Raw genomic sequence first — 18,621 nt, forward strand, 5'->3', positions numbered from 1 at the left:
TGCAGCATTTTTGTATGAATGTTCTTGCGAATAGTATTTATTTGTCCTTCAATAAACAGTTTTCTTAATTTCTGCCTTTCTGACCATCCTTCATAATTCACAGTCTACACAAAGCCTCAATTTAAAAAAAAAAAAAAACAAAAAAAAAGATGGCAAAGAAAATCAATGAGATATGTTTATCAGATTTGGTCTATGTATCAAAGATTTGAGCCATACTGCATTCTCGGCACATTGGGATCACTGACGCTAATGTAATAATGTCCGCTGGTGTCTTATCGTAAAAAGACAAAACAAAAACTTTATGGACACCCAAGACTTGTACAATTCCATTTGATTCAGACTGCGCGGAACTCACGGGAACAACAGGGAAGGAGGTCGGCGCCTTACGACTCTCGCGGCCTTCCGAGAGGAAGTGTTGTAAGCGGCTGGATGACTCCCGGCGACCGCAAACGTCACTCGGGCTGATGAAAAGACTCCCGCGGTCATGTGCTGACGTCGCTAAACATGTGACCCCGCACCTGACTCGAGGATGTTGCAAACGTTCACTAATAGATGGCATTAGGAACCAGATGACAACATTTTGCTTTTTAAAAAGAAAATCCCCCCCCACCCCTTTTTTTTTTTTAATCTTGACGTGATATCAAAATGTAGCAAACGTTTACAAACACAGAAATGAAAAGTCAAAAAGAATAGTATAAAATCACGTTGAGGTCGGTTGGATCACTTTGCCGGCTAATTCAAAATATACACTCCTCACAAAAAGTTAGGAATATTCGGGTTTCGGGTAAATTCTCACCAAGAACCTAAAATGCACTTCAACTTTAACGGGTGAACTAAATTTGACCTTATCCACTGCAAAATTCACAACCAGTGTCGATACCGGTTCAATTAGAATTATTATTACATTAAATAGCTGTCATCATCTCCTCATATTTTGACATAATGACACAAAGATGGCGTGTAACATTTCATCACTCCTAAGCTTAGAGCACGGGTACCAAACACAAGGCCCGGGGGCCAGATCCGGCCCGCCGCATGATTTTATGTGGCCCGCGGAGGCGAATCATGCGTATCGACTTCCATGATTTTTGTTAAAATCTGTCCCAAAATTTCAAATTGTCACGTCATAAATGATAACATTGAGCTATTACAAGCATTTTACCCTTGATTTCCGATTCCAAAACTAGTTCATAAATTTCACGTGTAAATATGATGAGGCGGTTAAAGATTTTTATGGTTTCACAGTCATGATGGTCTTTTAAAGGGAAACCCGAAGTAAAATGTGGCCCGGGACAAAAATGAGTTTGACTCCCCTGGCTTAGAGGGTCACAGTCTCAGCAGTAGTTTTCAAATTAAGAAAAGTTTAAATGGATCAAAACACCTGTTGGGAATTTTGCTCCTTCTTAGAGAAAAGGAACCTGTGCAAAAATGACGGAAACGTCGAAGAAATGGAAAATTTAGAGATCAACTTAAGATCATCTATACAGGTTAAAGTGCATTTCAAGATCATTGTGAAATTTCAACGGAAAGCCAAATGGCCCAAACTTCTCGTGTATGAACCTCAAGTGTTTACAGGGCAGCGATGGCTTTCGCCGCCACTCTTCGCCCCAGGGGCAGAGTCAAGTCGGTGACGGCCAGGACCACTTTGGGTTTGGCCAGAGCGGGCAGCTTCACCAACTCAGAGACCTGGAGGCGCACGAACAAGGGGGGGGAGGGAAAAAATATGAATGAACGCACGCCATATGTTGCACAAGTGTTTAGTCATGTTCTAATTTGCGGAAGATGCCGGTTGACCCTTGAAATCCGTTTTTGTGAGTATCAACGTGACCGGGCATGTATGTAAACGGCCAAAACTTTACGGTTTTACTGTTTTTTTTAAAAATGAGGCTTTTATCATTTTTTTTTTCTTGCGTGAACAAAACAGTCATGCTTTGAAATACGACGAGTTAGTTCCGCGACCACGCTCGTAACTCAAAATAAATCTCAAAATCATCTTTTCTCCTTTGAAATGAACGGCAATCCCATTCACTTGTTCCAAACCCTGCCTGCCAAAAACAAAAAGCAAAAAAATAAAAAAAAAAAGAGAAAAATTATGCAATAACATTCCACTTTATAAAACTGTACGGTAATTACGTGGTTAAAAATAATATTTTTTTTGTCACACTTTCATTTCTATTCCAAGCACATTCCGCTCCTCATTCTGGTGTGCGCTCACCCACCTGTGTTGGTATAAATGCCAATTTACACCGTCCTGCCCAGATGCAGCAGCCAATTATATTGTCACGTGTCCTACCTAGAACTCAAGAGGGAGTCATAGCGTTGTACTTTCCAGAGGCTATGGAATACCATATATGACTGTGTGTACTGCTATATTGTTTGTCTACATTTGTAGCTGCACCGTTGGTGTTCAAATGCCCACTACTTAAAGGGTTATAACGGCCATAATGTGCTAATCATTGCTAGCCAGCGGACAACGGCTAAACAATTTGGTCGTTTCAAATATTTAATTCTCTAAACTTAAACTGAAAATCGCAATAAACAGCTTGAAGCCTCATTTTTAAAGAGTATGTATTCAATCTGACACTGCCGCCGAGCAACGCTCGTGTCGTAAGTTTGCCCTCGAGGGCCGAACGGTCACCCCGTACATCACGGCACCAAAATATTTGGAATGTTGAAAATTTGTCATCGGAAGTATACGCCGTTAGAAGTATGCGTCGCTTGATTTATTAGACAAAATGTGATACCACCCCACCCAAAAAATAATAATACTGGTGATGGATAAAGGGCGGCTTATCAACCTCACATAACTCCAACATCACAGAGTCATCTAAAACAGCTGATGTGTCGAGTCAGCGTGATTTGGTGCGAATAAGCCAGTATTTTCCAGTAAGGTTCGCAATAAGGAGGGGCCCCACCTTCCCCTCCCCCTCCACCACCTGTCCGGCCTCCCCTCTTGACTCACCATTGTAAAAGGCATGAACTGCAGGATGCTTCCGCGACTTCCCTGTTCCAAGCATTCCACGCACTCCTCCATGAAGCTGTGCACAAACTGGGTGTGAGGCCCCGCCATCTTGGAGCCCAGGATGGAGGAAATGAGAAGGAAAAGGTTGGCTGAGGAAAAGGAAACCGATCCCATAAATTGTTAGGGTTGAAGTGGCATTATTCACGTGAAAGTCAACACTCCAATGGTGTTTTTTCATATTGAGATAAAAGCGGGGTCGCGCAAACTAGAAAACGGATCTCACGCATCTATTATGATACTAAGCATCTCTGCTGACAAATCATTTTGCTTCATTTCCTCTTTACAATCCCGCGTGGACCGCAGTGACAACGCTCAAATTAAGAGGGTGCGGGGGCAGGGGATTAAATCGTCGGGGACACCTCCCGGTGGAGTCATTCCGTGAGGACACGGCGTGGCAGATATTTGACACGGCAACGGCTCCCCTCAGAAGGGAGGAACCATAAAAAGAGAGGCAGGAAGTACACAAATGTTCCTCATTTCGAGGAAAAGGGTTCAGCGTCTAGCGAAAGCCAAAATCTCACCCAGGACGCGGTTGAGTGGGTCTCTCATGTTGACGGTGTGGAGCTGCGAGGCAGACAGGGAGCTGCTCATAGAACGGTCTCCTAAATGATTTTTTTTTTTTTGGAGTGGGGTGGAAAAACAAACAAAACAAAACAGCAAAATTACAAGGTCTGCACATGAAATGTGGGAAATAATTACAGTGCGGAGCGTGCACAAAATGTTCAATTTTAGCCACAAACTAACTAATCTGTGGGCAGGAAATGGGTATAAAGTGCTCAGGAAACTCTAGTTTAAGGGTTTAACATGATTACCACTAAGCAAAGGTGGGTAGTAACATGCTACATTTTCTCTGTTGTAATTACTGAAGTAATTTAATTAATGAATGGCACTTTTTAGGGGTAGATTTACTGCAACACACTTTTTTAAATGTTTTATTTTATTAGGGTGCAACGTCACTTTTAGTCCGTTACATTGAGCATACATATCCGACTTGCTATTTTGATCTATGTTAACAGATTATTGCTTGTGTGAGCCATGTTTTGGTTTGCTAGAGAGACTTCCGTCCCTCTAAGCTGCGCAACTGCGCATTTGCGCACTTGTTGCGCACACTCGGTGCACATTAAAACCGATCCAGCGCAGTGAACCATAGCCTGATGTCGTTTTTATTATTATTATTATTTTTTATTTTTTTTAAACACTGCACCACACTGCCTCTCACACCGAGCCACACTCTACTTCCTAGTTTACCTGACAGCGCCCCCCTCCATTTTAAAGGGGTACACTCAATTACAAACACCGGGGTATGTGAATAAGAGAAGAAAAAGTGGTGAAACTGGATGAGATTTTCTCTTTTTTTTTGTGTAAAAAAAGGTCTGGTCTGAAGCCAGAGTAGAAAGTGCAGGATGAGATGGTGCATAATGTTAAAATTCCACCTAGGCACAGCCTGATTGAGGATGAAAGCACAGATGATACATTGCCCAAAAAGCTAATTTTTCTATTTTAAATATAGGAGGGAACATAACATTAACCCCAAAACTGATTGGGAGCATCATTCATCTTTCAACATGCATCGCAAAAGATATTCTGCAAGCAATAATTCAGTTTTACACCAAGAAAAACAGATGGGGATATCATTATGAGTTAAAAAAAAAATAAGTGAAACAAAATTGCGACCTTTCAAATTTATAGTTCATAGTTGGCTTGGTTTGTATTTGTATCGTAATGTAGGTTTTTTTTTCGTTTGTTGACATTTTCAGTGTAAGTTTGCAAAAACACAAAATTGTTCGTAAAAATGTTCTGACGGGAATGCAATCGGAACCTTTTAACGAGGCATGTAACTTCAATGGGTGACCGCAGTGCGTACGCTGGACTTGGGTGCTGTCACATTACTCTATGTCCACAATCCAATGCAACTACTTGTGACGTTCGACTCCAGACAAAACAATAAATGTTAAAAGAAACGTTGAAGACCTTGAAAGTACAACTGTGTGTGTTGTGGCTGTCACAATCCTCATGTCAGGTTGTGTAAGACAAGTAAGTCTTCCTTCCGCCGCAGACTGACACTCCTAAAATAACCTTGTGAGACACATTTCGGTTTCTAATTTAGAAAATATTACTACTGGAGTAAAAGTTTCGTTTTCATTTTTAATGCGTTGTACAGTGATCGTCAAATCATCTTTCCTCTTTGTCATGGTTAAAAAAAAAAAAAAAAGCCACAAATCCATCCCAGCCTCCCCAAAACACCCACTCTATATGCATTTGGAACAGTTTGATCAAATAAAGCATTAGCCAGTTTGTTCATCAAGATGAATCCGCTGCAGCTCCTCCTAGTATGTGTGACTTGGTCACCGGAGGGGAGTATAAAACATCCAGACAAACAATGAAGGGTTTCACAACTAATAAAAGTGACTCCGTAATACACAGTATTGGTCATTTTTCATAGAGGATAAAGACTAGATATGCGAGCATTCTTACATCGTTTGCCCATACGGGATGCTGCACCATTTGTGTTCAAACATTTGTTAGGCTTTTTATGGCCGTTCCCATAACATGTTAGCATATAGCTAGCGGAGGCTAAGTTATGTGGTTGAATTATTCAGTAATTATATTTATTTTATGTTTAACTTGACAGTGAACTTCAACTAGTAGTTCAGATAACTTAAAAGTTCCACTGAGTTAAAAAAAAAAAAAAAAAAAAATCCTGACGAGCAACGGCTCCTATGTCGAAAAACTCATTATTCCGGGAAATCGTACCTCAAGGTACCGTGGTACTCTATTCCACGGGTCAGGCTGGGCTTGTATTTATACACTGACCTGGACTTGAAAGTGCAACAGGCTCATCCTCATTGGAGCTGAGGAGGCGCATGAGTTTTGAGGGTTGAGTGTCGTCCAAAGGAAAGAGGCTGCTGTAGTCCTGCGACCCAAAAGTACACGCACTACACATCTATCGCACTTTACCGCGTAGCTGACCTGCAGTCCGCGTGGCGTATTTACCTCGATATCTTCTCGCTGTCTTCTCCGCTGATGAGCCGAGCACGAGCCTTTGTGGTGGGACGAGTACGAGCTTAGCGCGCACCACACCGACAACCTGAGGAAGCAAACAGGAGGGCGGTTTCGTACCAGCAGCTGAAACAACAAACGTTGGGTGTCGTACTTGGCCAGGGCTTTGCCAGGTGGGTCGACCAGGCTGTGCCAGTGGGCGGAGTCGGTGAGCAGGTTGGGCACGATGGTGCCCAGCAAGGTCAGCGTGATCTGGTGACTGTCCAGACAGAAAATGCTGTAAAGCAACTCCACCACACGATGAGCCCACTCCTGACGGGTTTCCTTCAGCAGCTCCTAAAATTAAATGACACATTTTAGTACAACTGCTGGCAATTTTTTTTTTTTTTACCTCCATGAAGCTATAAGCATGCACGGAGAAAGGCTAGGTTTAGTTCATCTCTGAGAGAGAGCGAGAGAGAGAGAGAGAGAGAGAGAGATAGATAGATAGATAGATAGATAGATAGATAGATAGATAGAATCCAGTTGCCTCTATTCAACTTCTATGGATTGCCAGGATTTTGCTGAACACTTGGGCCCAGTAAACTCATGTATTTTCATGTAGATATTAGTTTTAACAAAAAAAAAAAAAAAAAAAAAATGCTATCGTAACGCTCCGTACAGCAAAGACAAAATTAGGCAATCGTTCAGCTTTTCATTCCCCCCCGACCTACCTTGACCAAATTATTGGTGAACCAGAAGACGCCGCCCATGTTGAGCAGACTCTGGAACAGATGCAACGCTCGGCTCTCCACCCAGCCTTTGCGCAGCACCACCTGGAACTGCTTGGTGAGGGCGGCCCGGATGGGCTCCTTGGCAGGTAATAGGTTGCGATAGGGGATTGGCTCCTGGCCCTCCATGGGGGGCCGCAGAGTCGCCGCAGTTTGCTGGAAGACGTCGGCACACATGTGCTCCATGATGGAGCTCATTATTATCACCCTGTAGGAAGTCCAAAACGGAGCGGCACATGTACTGTAAATACGTCACAAAGTGAGATCCAAAGTAAAAACTCTGTCAAAATGTCAAAGTGTCTTTGGGACCACAGTTTACGAGTTTTATGAACATGGGCATTTCGAAACATTTTTGGGAAAGTGTCCAATTTTTACTTGATATCAGGGCTTGGTCCCTAAGCCCTGCTGTGTTTTGGTGCCTTGAGAAATGACTCTTTGATTTGTGTACAAAAATGTTTGCGTCCTACGGTGAGATCGAACCACTTAAAGCTGTTGTCGCTACTCTCAGTTTGAGGTTTACTGTTAAAGTCAACATGAAACATAGCAATTTACATATTGTGTATTCAAAACAACTGAATAGCTTCGCTTTAGTCTGTTTAGGTTAATACTAACAATGTGATCAGATGGGCCAAAAAAGATAGCATCGATGTTAAGGTGTTATAAAACTTTAACACATATTTAAACAAAAACAGAGGAGCGAGACATGTAGACAAAAAAAAAAAAAAATCTAGCAAATGTACTGGGTGAGGCTTATAACCAGGTGCGCTCCGTAGGCCAGGAATTATGGTACTTGTGAAATAAGATCCCCCCCCCCCAAACGGTGACGTAAACGGTTATTAATGTGAAGGTATACGATGTTAGGGACGTTTATACCGTTCGCTGTAAAACTGCAGTGTGTTTTCGCCATAGAGCGGGGTGACCAGCTGCCGGATCATGGTCTGAGGCTTCTCCCTCTCGTCCCGCCCCAGCATCCTGACGTGGGCCACCAGCCACGCCACCGCACAGATCGCCATACTGCACACTTTGCCCTTGATGTTGTCAGTGATCTTCTGTACTCAGACAAGCGGGAGGAAGAAGAAGAAGAAGAAGAAGAAGAAAAAGAGGAAGGTGCAGTTGTGAATGGAAAGAGAATGTGTGACAACAACGCATCCGTGCTGAGTCATATCAAAACTTCAATGGAAGAAAGGAACTGCAACACTAATTAGACAATTCTCGATGTCACAAGAAGCACGCGGTCACTCCTCGGTTTCCACAGAATACGTCAGGCTCACTTCCGTGGCCGGTGAAATAAACAGAATTAAAGGAAGACCGGCCACACCTGCACTGCCTCCACCGACAGAACGCCGTTCTCCCATGCATTCAGGACTTCCAAAATGGCCGCCGGGGTGCTGAGGCAGATTTCATGCCATTTCACTTGACTGTCAAAGAAATGGAACACAAATGATAAAGGCATACCCGCTGTCTCGTGGAAACATTATTTACAACTCACACTAGCTTCATTTCCGAGGAATTGTTCAGCAGGGTCACCAGACTCTCGACTTTCCCAGGCTCGGGCCTGAAGCAGGGGTGGTCCGGGTTCAGGATCTTCGCCTCTTCAGGCATGCACGTTTGCAGCCACGTTTCAAAAAAGGGCGTCTCCCCTGAGGGGCTGGGGTCGGAAAGGACAACCTGTTCAAAGGAGACGGAGCCGAACTAGATCTGGGGCTGACGAGTAAAATGGCCGGTGTGGCCATCTTGTGGTTCTGAACTGAAAACACCGGATCGTGACATTTTTACGCGCGAGCGTGTTCGCGTGCAGACCTCAGAGCCGTACGTCTGCACTACGTGGCAAAGCATCAGGAAGGAGATGTCGAACAGCAGGGCCCGGACAGACGCAGACTTGGCTGCAGAAGAGAAGGAAAAGCCTCATTTTTAGCATCATACACACTAAATAGGAGCAAAAAAAAAAAAAAAAAAATATATCATTTAATTTTACTTACATCCTTCGCCGCTGATGTGCTTGGGAAACTCATTAAGCCTACCCCCCCCCCAAAAAAAAAAAAAAAAACGTTAGTAACCTGTTGTGTAACATCTACACGTCAACACGTACGATAAAAAATGTTGAGGCAGTGTCAATCAAAACTGTAAATGAGTACATTTTTGTCTACTACGGCTCTTAAATGGAATATCATAAAACTGCGACAGTGTGCCTAACGAAGTGGACTAACTTGATGAACTTGCGGGCAAAGGATTTGAGTTTCCCCGTGGCGGCCGCGGCTGCCAGGAGCAGATCCAAGCTCTTCCCGGACAGCATGTGGCCAAGGACACCCAAAAGGCCCTCCGGCGACTTGGAGTGGTCGGCATCTACTGTCTAATGGGCCAAACGGAAGGTTTTCCATTTTTTGAGTTGCGTTATTAGAATGATGACCAAACAAGCAGAGGCGTAAAAAAGGGAAAATGTCACAAAATCAGTTTTCACGAAAACAGTGGAACAGGCAACGCAATCTATATAAATAAAAACCCATAATCGTTTTGTGAAGTCATCATAATTATGTTGCTCTTATGAAAGAACTTTCCATATGTTGCTCTTATGAAAGAACTTTCCATTGACAAACAAAGCGTTGCACACACACACACCAAAATGAGTCAGACCTCCTCTGGATAAAGTAAACTGATATTGTGCTAATATCGGCCAAAAATATCCTCACGCATATATTTTGGTTTCATTGCTGGTTACTAATCGTTGATTTTCAATGCTGAGAAACCGAGAGTACACAAATACTGAAATGTCTCCCATTAGAAAGTACATTGTATGGTAGTTCTCGTATAAGGAAAATTGGTACAATTGCGGAGAAAAAAAATGCTAAAAGGCTCTCTAGATGTGCGGTATTATTCCTTTATATTTTTGAAATTCTATTCGGTGCCGATTCGACAATAATAACCAACAAGACATATGTGTTTTATGTTTACCTTGAGAATATTGGTGACAGTGGGTTCAGCTCGGAGGATGAGGCCAGGGTTTGGTTGGATATTTGCATTTTCCGCGGTTTTTAGTTTCGAGGAGAACTTCCTGTCCTCCGTCCTGAATCAAAGGTGCAGGGAGAGAGGGGAGGGGGAGGAAAGGAGGAGATTCCGAGGAGGGAAAGAAAGACAAAACGGGATGGAAGCGTGTGATACGACGTTAATACGGTGGAATATGACGATTGCAGCTGGCGAAGTTGAATAAAAATAAACGAAGGACATTGTACCGTTTTGATGTGAGGACCTCGGCGTTTGAGTCGGACAGGAGACCGAGCTTGTTACATTCCTGCAGCAGCATGCCCAGGCAGTCACAGCTAGGAAGAAAATTATTATTATTATCGTCACTTTGTGACAGCTCTTCGACAAGCACGTTACATTGTATTAACAAGACACTCACTTGCATCTTTGATCAGCTTTGTCCAGCAGTGGCGTCAGTTTGAGTAGATACTGAAAGGCAACATTCACATCCTCCGTAAAGTCCTTTGGGGGAACAACATTCGGGGCTTGTTACAATTTACAGACTCTGAAGAAAGCAGACAGTGAGAGAGTCGTTCATTCGTGTCCAAATATCGCTTTACCTGTCCTTTGTCACCCTGGGGGTACTTCTTCAGTCGGAGGAGAACTTGCGGAATCTGGAGATGGAGAAAAAAAGAAAGTGAAGTCAAATATTTGAGTTGTACGATGCAGACGTGTGACGCGATTGTGTCTGCCATGAAAAATTGGGATGGCGACATCGAAACTGGATCGCCAAAGATTGAAAGCAGCCACTCACATTTGAAAAATGGACGGCTGTGGTGAGGCACGCCCGCAGATATAAACTTGCGTGTGTGTGTGTGTGTGTGTGTGTATTGTTTGTAATTATGAGTGTACACCTTTAAGAGCGGAGGGGGGCGGTGTCAGGTAAACTAGGAAGTAGAAATAGGCTGAGCAGCAGCTTGCTGTTAGAGACCGTGTGCTTCCGTGTTTAAAAAAAAAAAAAAAAAGAAGACGTCATGCTGTGGTTCACTGCGCTGGATCGGTATTCATGTGCGCCGGGAGTGTGCGACAAGTGCGCAATTGCGCAGCGGCGCATCTTAGAGGGAATATTGGTCAAGACTACACAGAATAAGCGACATCTTTCAATATCTATGTATTTCTACTTGAAACAAATTTTACGCGCGTGATTTTCCGTGCTCGACTGTGCAGATTTGAGAGTGCGATGCGCGCGGGGGCGCGTAAATCCGTGACTGTTGAAAGTAAAGAACAAAATAAACTACAAACCAACACTCCAGCCTTAAAATTTTGAGGAACATGTCTTGCATCAGTATTCACTCGTAAATTGAAACGCTGGCCCGCCAATTTATTCATAAATTCACCTTGAGGAACGTGAAGGCAGTCCATTTGAGCTCCTCGGTGCCCTCTGGTGACTCGATGAGGCCAGTAAAACAAGCCTTCCAGATCTCCATCACAAAGAATGGCGTAGGGATTCTCTGCGGATTACAGATTTTAGATAACTGCTGTGACTGTGCTTATTTGTTTTCATACCTTATGTTCAATACAGAAATTAAAACTCCACTGGCGTAAAATTGACTCGACAGAGGGGGGGGGGGGAAAAAATTCTTACCTGCATCCTCTTGATCATCATCAGCTGCTCGACCATCGGCTGCGTCTCCCCCGTCAAATTCATGGTGCCCTCGAGCATGATGAACGCGTGGATCGACGGGAAGGAGGCGTGCAGCAGCGGCTCGCACTGCACGGACAGCATCAGCGGGATACTGGGGACGAAAAGGAAGCCGCAGATTTAAGATGGGGACGATTGGAAATCCCCAAAAATGTCGATAGCTTTGTGTCGCCATTTACAAATGAAGGAGGGAACGCGTACCCTTTCACCAGTGACAAGCTTTCCTCTAATTGCGTCCGCAGCGTTGGGTTAGTTATACAACCGAGGCCGTCGCTCACTTTAAGAACAGCTTGCTCTACAATACTCCAGGACCCTTCGGAAAAAAAAAAAAAAAATCACAAGAAATGTTCAGACATTTTAGTCGCATTCTGGTATTTCCCTGTGCAGCTACGAGTCTAATGAAAAGGTTTGTATATAAAAAAAAAAAAAAAAAAGAAACGGACTATTTTCAAGCTTCTTCTACACAAACGCCGCACCTTGATCTTCCAGCCGAGCGATGTGCACCAGGGCTCTGTTCTTGGTGCTGCTCATGAGTTTGTGCAGCCTCTCCCGGCACTCCGCCAGACAGGCCTCGGTGGCGCTCGACAGACACGGCTCCCTCAGCCTCTCGCAGTAGCAAGCGCACCCCTGCAGCAGCCACACGACCACCCCGAGCAGGGCGCGGCACAGCCCGATGCACTCCTCGGCTTTCCCGTAGCAGCTTCGGAGTCGCAAGGGTGCAATTTAAAGAAGATGGAAATGCTTCTTTTGTTTTTATTTTGAGTACGACAGTGCAGTGAGCACACTAAACACAAATGACTTACGTGAGACGGTGGCAAAACATGTCCATGACCTCCAGCAGAGATTTCACGCACAGATCCCTTGAAAAATCATCAAACTACAAAGAAATGTTATTACACCTCCTTCATCTTTGTTTGCCAGTTAGTTAGTATAAACTGAATGCAGTCAACCTTAGCAGATTTGCTTTTTTTTTTTTTTTTTTTTTTAAATGTCATCTGTCGTACATAATTACAAAAGGAGCCAATTCTGCATCTTTCTGTTCAAGGTTCTAAGGCACCATTTTAGCAGAAGAGTAGCTAGCGTGACGGAAGACTCCTGGTGAGGTTTCTCGTTGTTTCGAATGTTTACGCCGAACAAAACAGGGTGGTAAACTCCTCAAGGTGAAGCAGAGAAAAGTCCGACTTGTTTAGTGTTTATATTATCGCTATAAACCAATGATTTTCAACGTGTAATACAGGGGCTCCCTCTAGCGTTCGGAATAAGAATGAATCCCCTCATATTTCCTGTGTATATTGTTACAGTGGCTTGCAATAATATTAAATACGCTTTTTAGGGGAAAAATAACTGTCTTGTTTTTGATTAAACCTAGGTCTACTAAAGTACTGCAATTGAATGTCGGTCACGTAGCTGGTACTTGAACAGCAAAGTATTTTCTGATGTGGTAATTGGTATGAAAAATGCTATCGGCGGCTAATACATTTCTCTTACGCTTTTCAAGTGGAGCATCTATACTCTTCCCAAATTTTTGCGACATGCAAAAAGTCTTGGCGTCTTATAGCAAGGGTTGACTGTATTGTCATGGATATTGTGCGAGTAGGTTACCTTGCTAATAGCTATGAGCACGCTCGAATAAGACACCATCTAAAGAAAGAAAGTGGGATTAATTGTCGGAGATTGCAAATTACTCAGGTAACACACTTTTAGGTTTCATCGCCTACCTGTGAACTTATGGCATATTTGAGATAAGAGAGTATAAGTGGATTTGGAGACGGACCAATCAACGCCTGTTCCATTAACGCCTCTGGAAGATACACAAAGAGGAAGAAAACACTGTAAGAAATGAGCAATATTTAGGGTGGGTCAAAAGTAGGTATACAGTGTAGACTTTTTCAATTATTCAATGTGATGAATAATGGCAAATGACTGAAGGAAGAAGAAAAAAGTGAAGGTAAATGAAACAGGGAGGAAAAGTATGTTCGATGCAAGGAAGCATGAATAAAAAAAACTGAGGTGACAGTTGGTAGGTCAGTAAGGAAAACATGCAAGGGGGGAAAAAAAAACAAGTAACACAATGTATTAAAATTAAAATTCAAATGTATACCTACTTATTGTCCCTCTCAGTTTACTATGAGAAGTTGCAATGAATGACTGTTCAAACCTGCGAGGTTAAGATATTCCCAGGTTGCTCCTTTGGGAAAGTTCTTCTTGATATTAACAGCCCACTGGTAGTCACTCCAGCGCTCTTTCCAAGCCTGCAGAATGGCTTGCTTCAGGTTTACCACCTTCATTCTGAGGAAGGGGGAGAGAACAAAATGCCTGCCATAATATGTACACAAGATGAAGACAACCGGCAATGGTAGTTGGATGCAATCCACTCTTACAAAAGGATGCTAGCCTTTAATTAGCTATACATTAACTTCTTGAGCCGTGTTATTAAAATACAACACAAGAAGAAACCCCGCGTTTAAACAAGTCCTCGATTCTTTCCTTACCTTAAATTATATGTTTAAATTCCAAACCTACGCGTATTTACAGCTCTAAACGTTAATGTTTTTCAGCATCTGCTCGAGAGCGACGCCATTATCCTTTCAGTGACGGGAGCGTTCATTGGTTGAAGCTCTGACATGGCAATATTCTCGAAGCGGATTGGCCTACTCGAGGAAAATAATAAACTCGCCACTAGATGCCGCGCTTCACCACCATTTTGTAAAACTTGGAGAAACGTAAGTTACAAACTACTGTTCAAATATTTCGGTATACTCTACATTTAATATCTCACCAAGAAGAGGATGAGATATTCAATAAACGTAGTCATATTAGGACTTGAATTTGATTTTTATTATATTTTAAGAGGTGGGCTGTAGCTTACTAGCTGACACTAAGAGGTGACGATATAAATATCATTGAACATTTACATTAGTTTTGTCAAAGTTTGAATACTGTAATTGTTTATTCCCCCCCACCCCACGCCCTCACCGTGAAGTTTGTTGTGGATGACATATAAATCCAAATACTTCGTCACAGTTGTGTGATGTTATCTTTCTCTTGCTAACTGCATTAATGGGCCTTTTTTTAAATTTGTGTTCCTGAATGTATGAAAATACAAGTCACGGTGTAGATTGTCATTATTTAAGACAGGCATGGGCGTATTTATTTGTTCCAAGACACAAAGCAAACTCAGTCATGCAGTTCCTCTATTTCCATGAACTGAAAAGATTTTTTTAATATTAATGATTATTTCAAATAAAAAGTGTGAATATGATAAAATCCTCCTACATGCTGATATTAATAAAGTCCTGAAATTCCTTTTTTTAGCATTATTTTCCAATAAGTGAACGACCTCAATGTTTTTTACATGAAATGATAATTGAATCAACAATTCATGTAATTATCTTTACAGTTATGACTGCTTTAATATTGACTTCATCCTGAAAATCATCAATCAATCAATAAATGCCACGTCACACGGTAATAAAATCCCATACATTCAAGTACAAATACACACAAAAAAAGAGAAAAGCATTCCAAGTTAAATTGACATAGATTAGAGAAAATAAATGATAAGTATCTGAAGACTGATAGTGGCTTTTCGATTACCCTTTAGACAAAACCGCAATCACGTTCACGTCCTTGGACAATTTTGAGCCTTCAAGGCATCTATTCTCGAAATCGTCCTTGTGCAAAAACGCCGAGTCGATCCTCTTCCAAGTAAATGTACTGTACTAACAGCCACCGTTTTGGGGAAAATGTTTGGGTTTTTTTTTTTTTCTCCACTGTCTCCTTTTGCTCTTGGCCGTGCATCATCGTCGACAAAGGGACTTTGTGCCGTATTCAAAACAGAGAGACTACTGGAGGCGCTGGAGGTCCCATGAAGGTAACAAAGGCGTCCATTCTGCCTGACACTGGAGACGTCCTGCTGGGAGGAGATGAGCCCCCACCTGGCCCCCGTCCTGGCACGATGCAAGGCAGGTAAGCCCAAGGTGGGCCGATGGGGTCTTGAGTGATGTCTTATCTATTTTCCATCCACCGGGAGATGAATTTGAGAAGGGTATTCACGGGATAAGAGGAAGACCTTTTGAGTTTACAAAAGCTAAATTGACTTTGGTGCTTTCGATATGTATCCAGTTGCAAGAAAACCCACGTCAACCATTTCATTTAATAACCGTCTGAGCCTCTTTTGGCACCAATAACCGCAACCCGACATTCCCTCTATTTGCCGCTCGACCTGCACAGCGGCCAGGCGGAATTTTGAACGCTAAAAAAAAAAAAAAAAAACGTCCATCGGCATCGCAATGGGGTTGAGGTCAGGACTCTGACTGCGAGTCCCTTTTTCTTTTGAAACCTTTAAACAGAAGCTTGGCGTTCGGAGAAATCATTGGATCTCCTTGGCCTAAGGCAGGGGGTTCTCAAACATTTCACAGCACGTACCAGTGGGGGAAAAAATAAATAAATACTTAGCGCTGCAAGTACCACTGTAATGACCCACATTAAAATAGTAGAATAGTAGGCCTAAATGTTCATCAAAACAAAGCAGCGGTTTCATGGCAAAAAAAAAAAAAAAAAAAGCACATTTAATGTTATTGTATGCCGCTGGCACGGTGGATCAGCTGGAAAGCTTCACAGTTCTGAGGTCCTGCGTGGGTTTCCTCCGGCCACTCGGGTTTCCTTCCCACATCCCGAAAACATGCAACATTAATTGGACACTAAATTGCCTGTAGGTGTGATTGTGAGTGCGGCTGTTTGTCTCCACGTGCCCTGCGATCAGCTGGCGACCAGTTCAGGGTGTACCCCGCCTCCTGCCCTGTTGACACCTGGGATAGGCTCCAGCACTCCCCGCGACCCTCATGATGATAAGCGGCGAAGAAAATGGAGAGATAATGATTCAATCAAAATCCACTTTGGATGTTCTAAACCACGGGTGTCAAACTCAAGGCCCGGGGGCCAGATCTGGTCCGCCGCGTGATTTTATGTGGCCCGCGGAGGTAAATCACGTGTGTCAACTTTTTTTTGATTTTTGTTCACTATCTAAAGATTTTGATGGTTTTACAGTCATAACGGCCCTCTGAGGGAAACCGAAAGTACGATGTGGCCTGTGACAAAAACATTTTGACACCCCTGTTCTAAACAATAAAAAATACAACACATACAATGCAAGTTGTGTGTGGGAAAAAAAATGTTGAAAAAGAAATGTTCTTAAAGATTTAATGTACCTGAAATTTGCAGTGATTCTTGCACCTACCACTTGTGGTACTCATACCACACTTTGACAATCACTGACCGAAGGGTTCATGTATTTTTTTTTTTTTCCCACACATAGTTTTGTCCAACAACAACAACAAAACATGAAAACATACATTATGGATTTGTTTATATGACATCAGTCTGAGCAGACTGTGTGTCTTTAGTTGTGATTTATATGAATATTAGATTCCGTTTTATGACCAATACCGCTGTATATGTGCAGAAATCCAGGTAATTTTCTTGCAACTGTATGTTTCCCGAGTGTTGTTTACTTTACTGGTGCTCTGAGGCCGACGGTACAAGATGTACTGCTACCTTGAAAGCAAATCGCACGATGGGTTGCAATCAAATGAAGAAACCCGGAAGGACAAACTGAATCGTGAGCATCAATCTGCACCTTTTGCCCCCGATGCGGATAATCTTTACGGAACAAAAGCCAAACGGCGGACCATGACTTTTATTTATTTGTGTTTATTTTTCCACGAGAACAGTTTTAGGGTTTTCCGCATTATACTTCACTTAACCCGCCAGATCATTTATATCCATTTATATTTAGTGAGTCCGGGGGGACTTCGGGCAAGGTAATTATCTACGTTTAGGAATCCGGAAATGAGACCGAGACCCCCTCAGGTTGCCCGTTCATGTCACTTCATGTATCAATATGGATATAATAGACACCTGCCCGAGCAGAAAGGATCATAAATAATGTTGAACCGAGCACCTCGTTCGATTTAACCCTGCCAAATCTGAGGTCGCGCTCACTTGGAGATAAGACGACGATTTTCGTCGCTCGTACGAGCGGTTGGTCCGTTTACTCATCATCTCAAGTTCGCATGAACGTGTTTCGTGTATTTTTCATGAAATTAAATTGAGTATGTCTGGGCTTTTTTTTTTTTTTTTTTAAATCAAAAGTGGATGTAAGAACTGTGATTTGCGGCGATTGAAGCTTCACTTAGAGCACTGATTGAACGAGATGAACGTGATTAGTCGCATTCATCTCCCAATCTGCTCCGTAAGGAAACCGGATCACCGTACGGTACTTCTGTTTGACCCAGTTTTGTATCCGCTTTGTCCGTATTTGGCCATGACCGCCCCCTTTCCTCTGATTGGTTGTCTTTGCGTAGAGGACACCATAGAGTCCAAATTACATCTCAAATACTAGAAAAAAATGGTGGCACGATGGGGCAGCTGGTAAAGCGGTGGCCTCACAGTTCTGAGGACCCGGGTTCGATCCTGGCCCCGCCTGTGTGGAGTTTGCATGTTCTCCCCGTGCCTGCGTGGGTTTTCTCCGGGTGGGCACTCCGGTTTCCTCCCACATCCCCAAAAAAAACATGCAACATTCATTGGACACTCTAAAATTGCCCCTAGGTGTGATTGCGAGTGCGGCCGTTTCTCTCCATGTGCCCTGCGATTGGCTGGCGACCAGTTGTGGGTGTACCCCGCCTCCTGCCCGTTGACAGCTGGGATAGGCCCCAACACCCCCACGACCCCTATGAGGATAAGCGGTTAAGAAAATGGATGGCTGTATAAAATATGTTCCATTTAACGCATTTTTTTCCCGATCAATTTAAAATCACTCGGGATGCGTAACAAAGTCATTGTACATCATTTTAATAACAATACATCTGCGCACGCTCTACCTTTTCACGTTCACTATATCCACGACACCGACTCTATGTCAAGTTCATCGTCACAAACTCCCTCCTTGAAATTTGAAATGTTTAAAAGTGTATCGCAATCTGGCGCCGAGTCTTTGTTAGGTGCTGTTTTTCATCGCGTTTGAGGAAAAGTGCGTACGCGTCGGCGCGTCCAGGCCCCAGCTGGCTGCTCTCCGGGAGCCGCAGAAGGGGGCAGTCCCGTGGGATGCTGGTTCCCAACTTTTGCGATTGCATCATTGAAATCAAATGTGCAAAATTCATATCCGTATG

At 43.2% G+C, this 18,621-nt stretch overlaps 1 protein-coding gene across 3 annotated transcripts; it reads right to left on the bottom strand.

Moving 5' to 3' along the window:
• Positions 1–280: 280 nt before the first annotated feature.
• On the bottom strand, positions 281–14,080 carry med24 (mediator complex subunit 24). 3 transcript variants are annotated; one of them, XM_061810792.1, is made up of 26 exons: positions 13,945–14,080; positions 13,611–13,741; positions 13,171–13,253; positions 13,055–13,093; positions 12,256–12,329; positions 11,929–12,152; positions 11,654–11,765; positions 11,396–11,546; positions 11,148–11,261; positions 10,371–10,424; positions 10,190–10,272; positions 10,020–10,106; positions 9,742–9,853; positions 9,000–9,142; positions 8,772–8,809; positions 8,593–8,675; positions 8,282–8,460; positions 8,111–8,210; positions 7,666–7,841; positions 6,736–7,000; positions 6,177–6,358; positions 6,017–6,110; positions 5,837–5,936; positions 3,544–3,624; positions 2,963–3,111; positions 281–1,686 (listed from the first exon to the last, which is right to left on the bottom strand). In XM_061810792.1, exons 2-26 carry the CDS (start codon positions 13,738–13,740, stop codon positions 1,570–1,572), a joined length of 2,970 nt encoding a protein of 989 aa, XP_061666776.1. In that variant the 5' UTR covers position 13,741; positions 13,945–14,080; the 3' UTR covers positions 281–1,569. The 3 variants fall into 3 exon arrangements, with proteins under 3 accessions (XP_061666776.1, XP_061666777.1, XP_061666778.1); XM_061810793.1 differs by having other exon boundaries at positions 289–1,686; positions 9,742–9,841; XM_061810794.1 differs by having other exon boundaries at positions 1,548–1,686; positions 2,963–3,070.
• Positions 14,081–18,621: the final 4,541 nt, after the last annotated feature.

This window comes from Syngnathoides biaculeatus, chromosome 22 (assembly GCF_019802595.1).
Source record: "Syngnathoides biaculeatus isolate LvHL_M chromosome 22, ASM1980259v1, whole genome shotgun sequence".
In the NCBI taxonomy this organism is placed as follows: domain Eukaryota; kingdom Metazoa; phylum Chordata; class Actinopteri; order Syngnathiformes; family Syngnathidae; genus Syngnathoides; species Syngnathoides biaculeatus.

Coding starts and splice junctions, on each gene's coding strand:
- med24 (XM_061810792.1), bottom strand. CDS start 13,740: ATGAAGGTGGTAAACCTGAAGCAAGCCATTCTGCAGGCTTGGAAAGAG. Junction 10,425..11,147: donor CTGCCTTCACGTTCCTCAAG/GTGAATTTATGA, acceptor CTCCATCTCCAG/ATTCCGCAAGTTCTCCTCCG. Junction 8,211..8,281: donor TCCTCGGAAATGAAGCTAGT/GTGAGTTGTAAA, acceptor TTTCTTTGACAG/TCAAGTGAAATGGCATGAAA.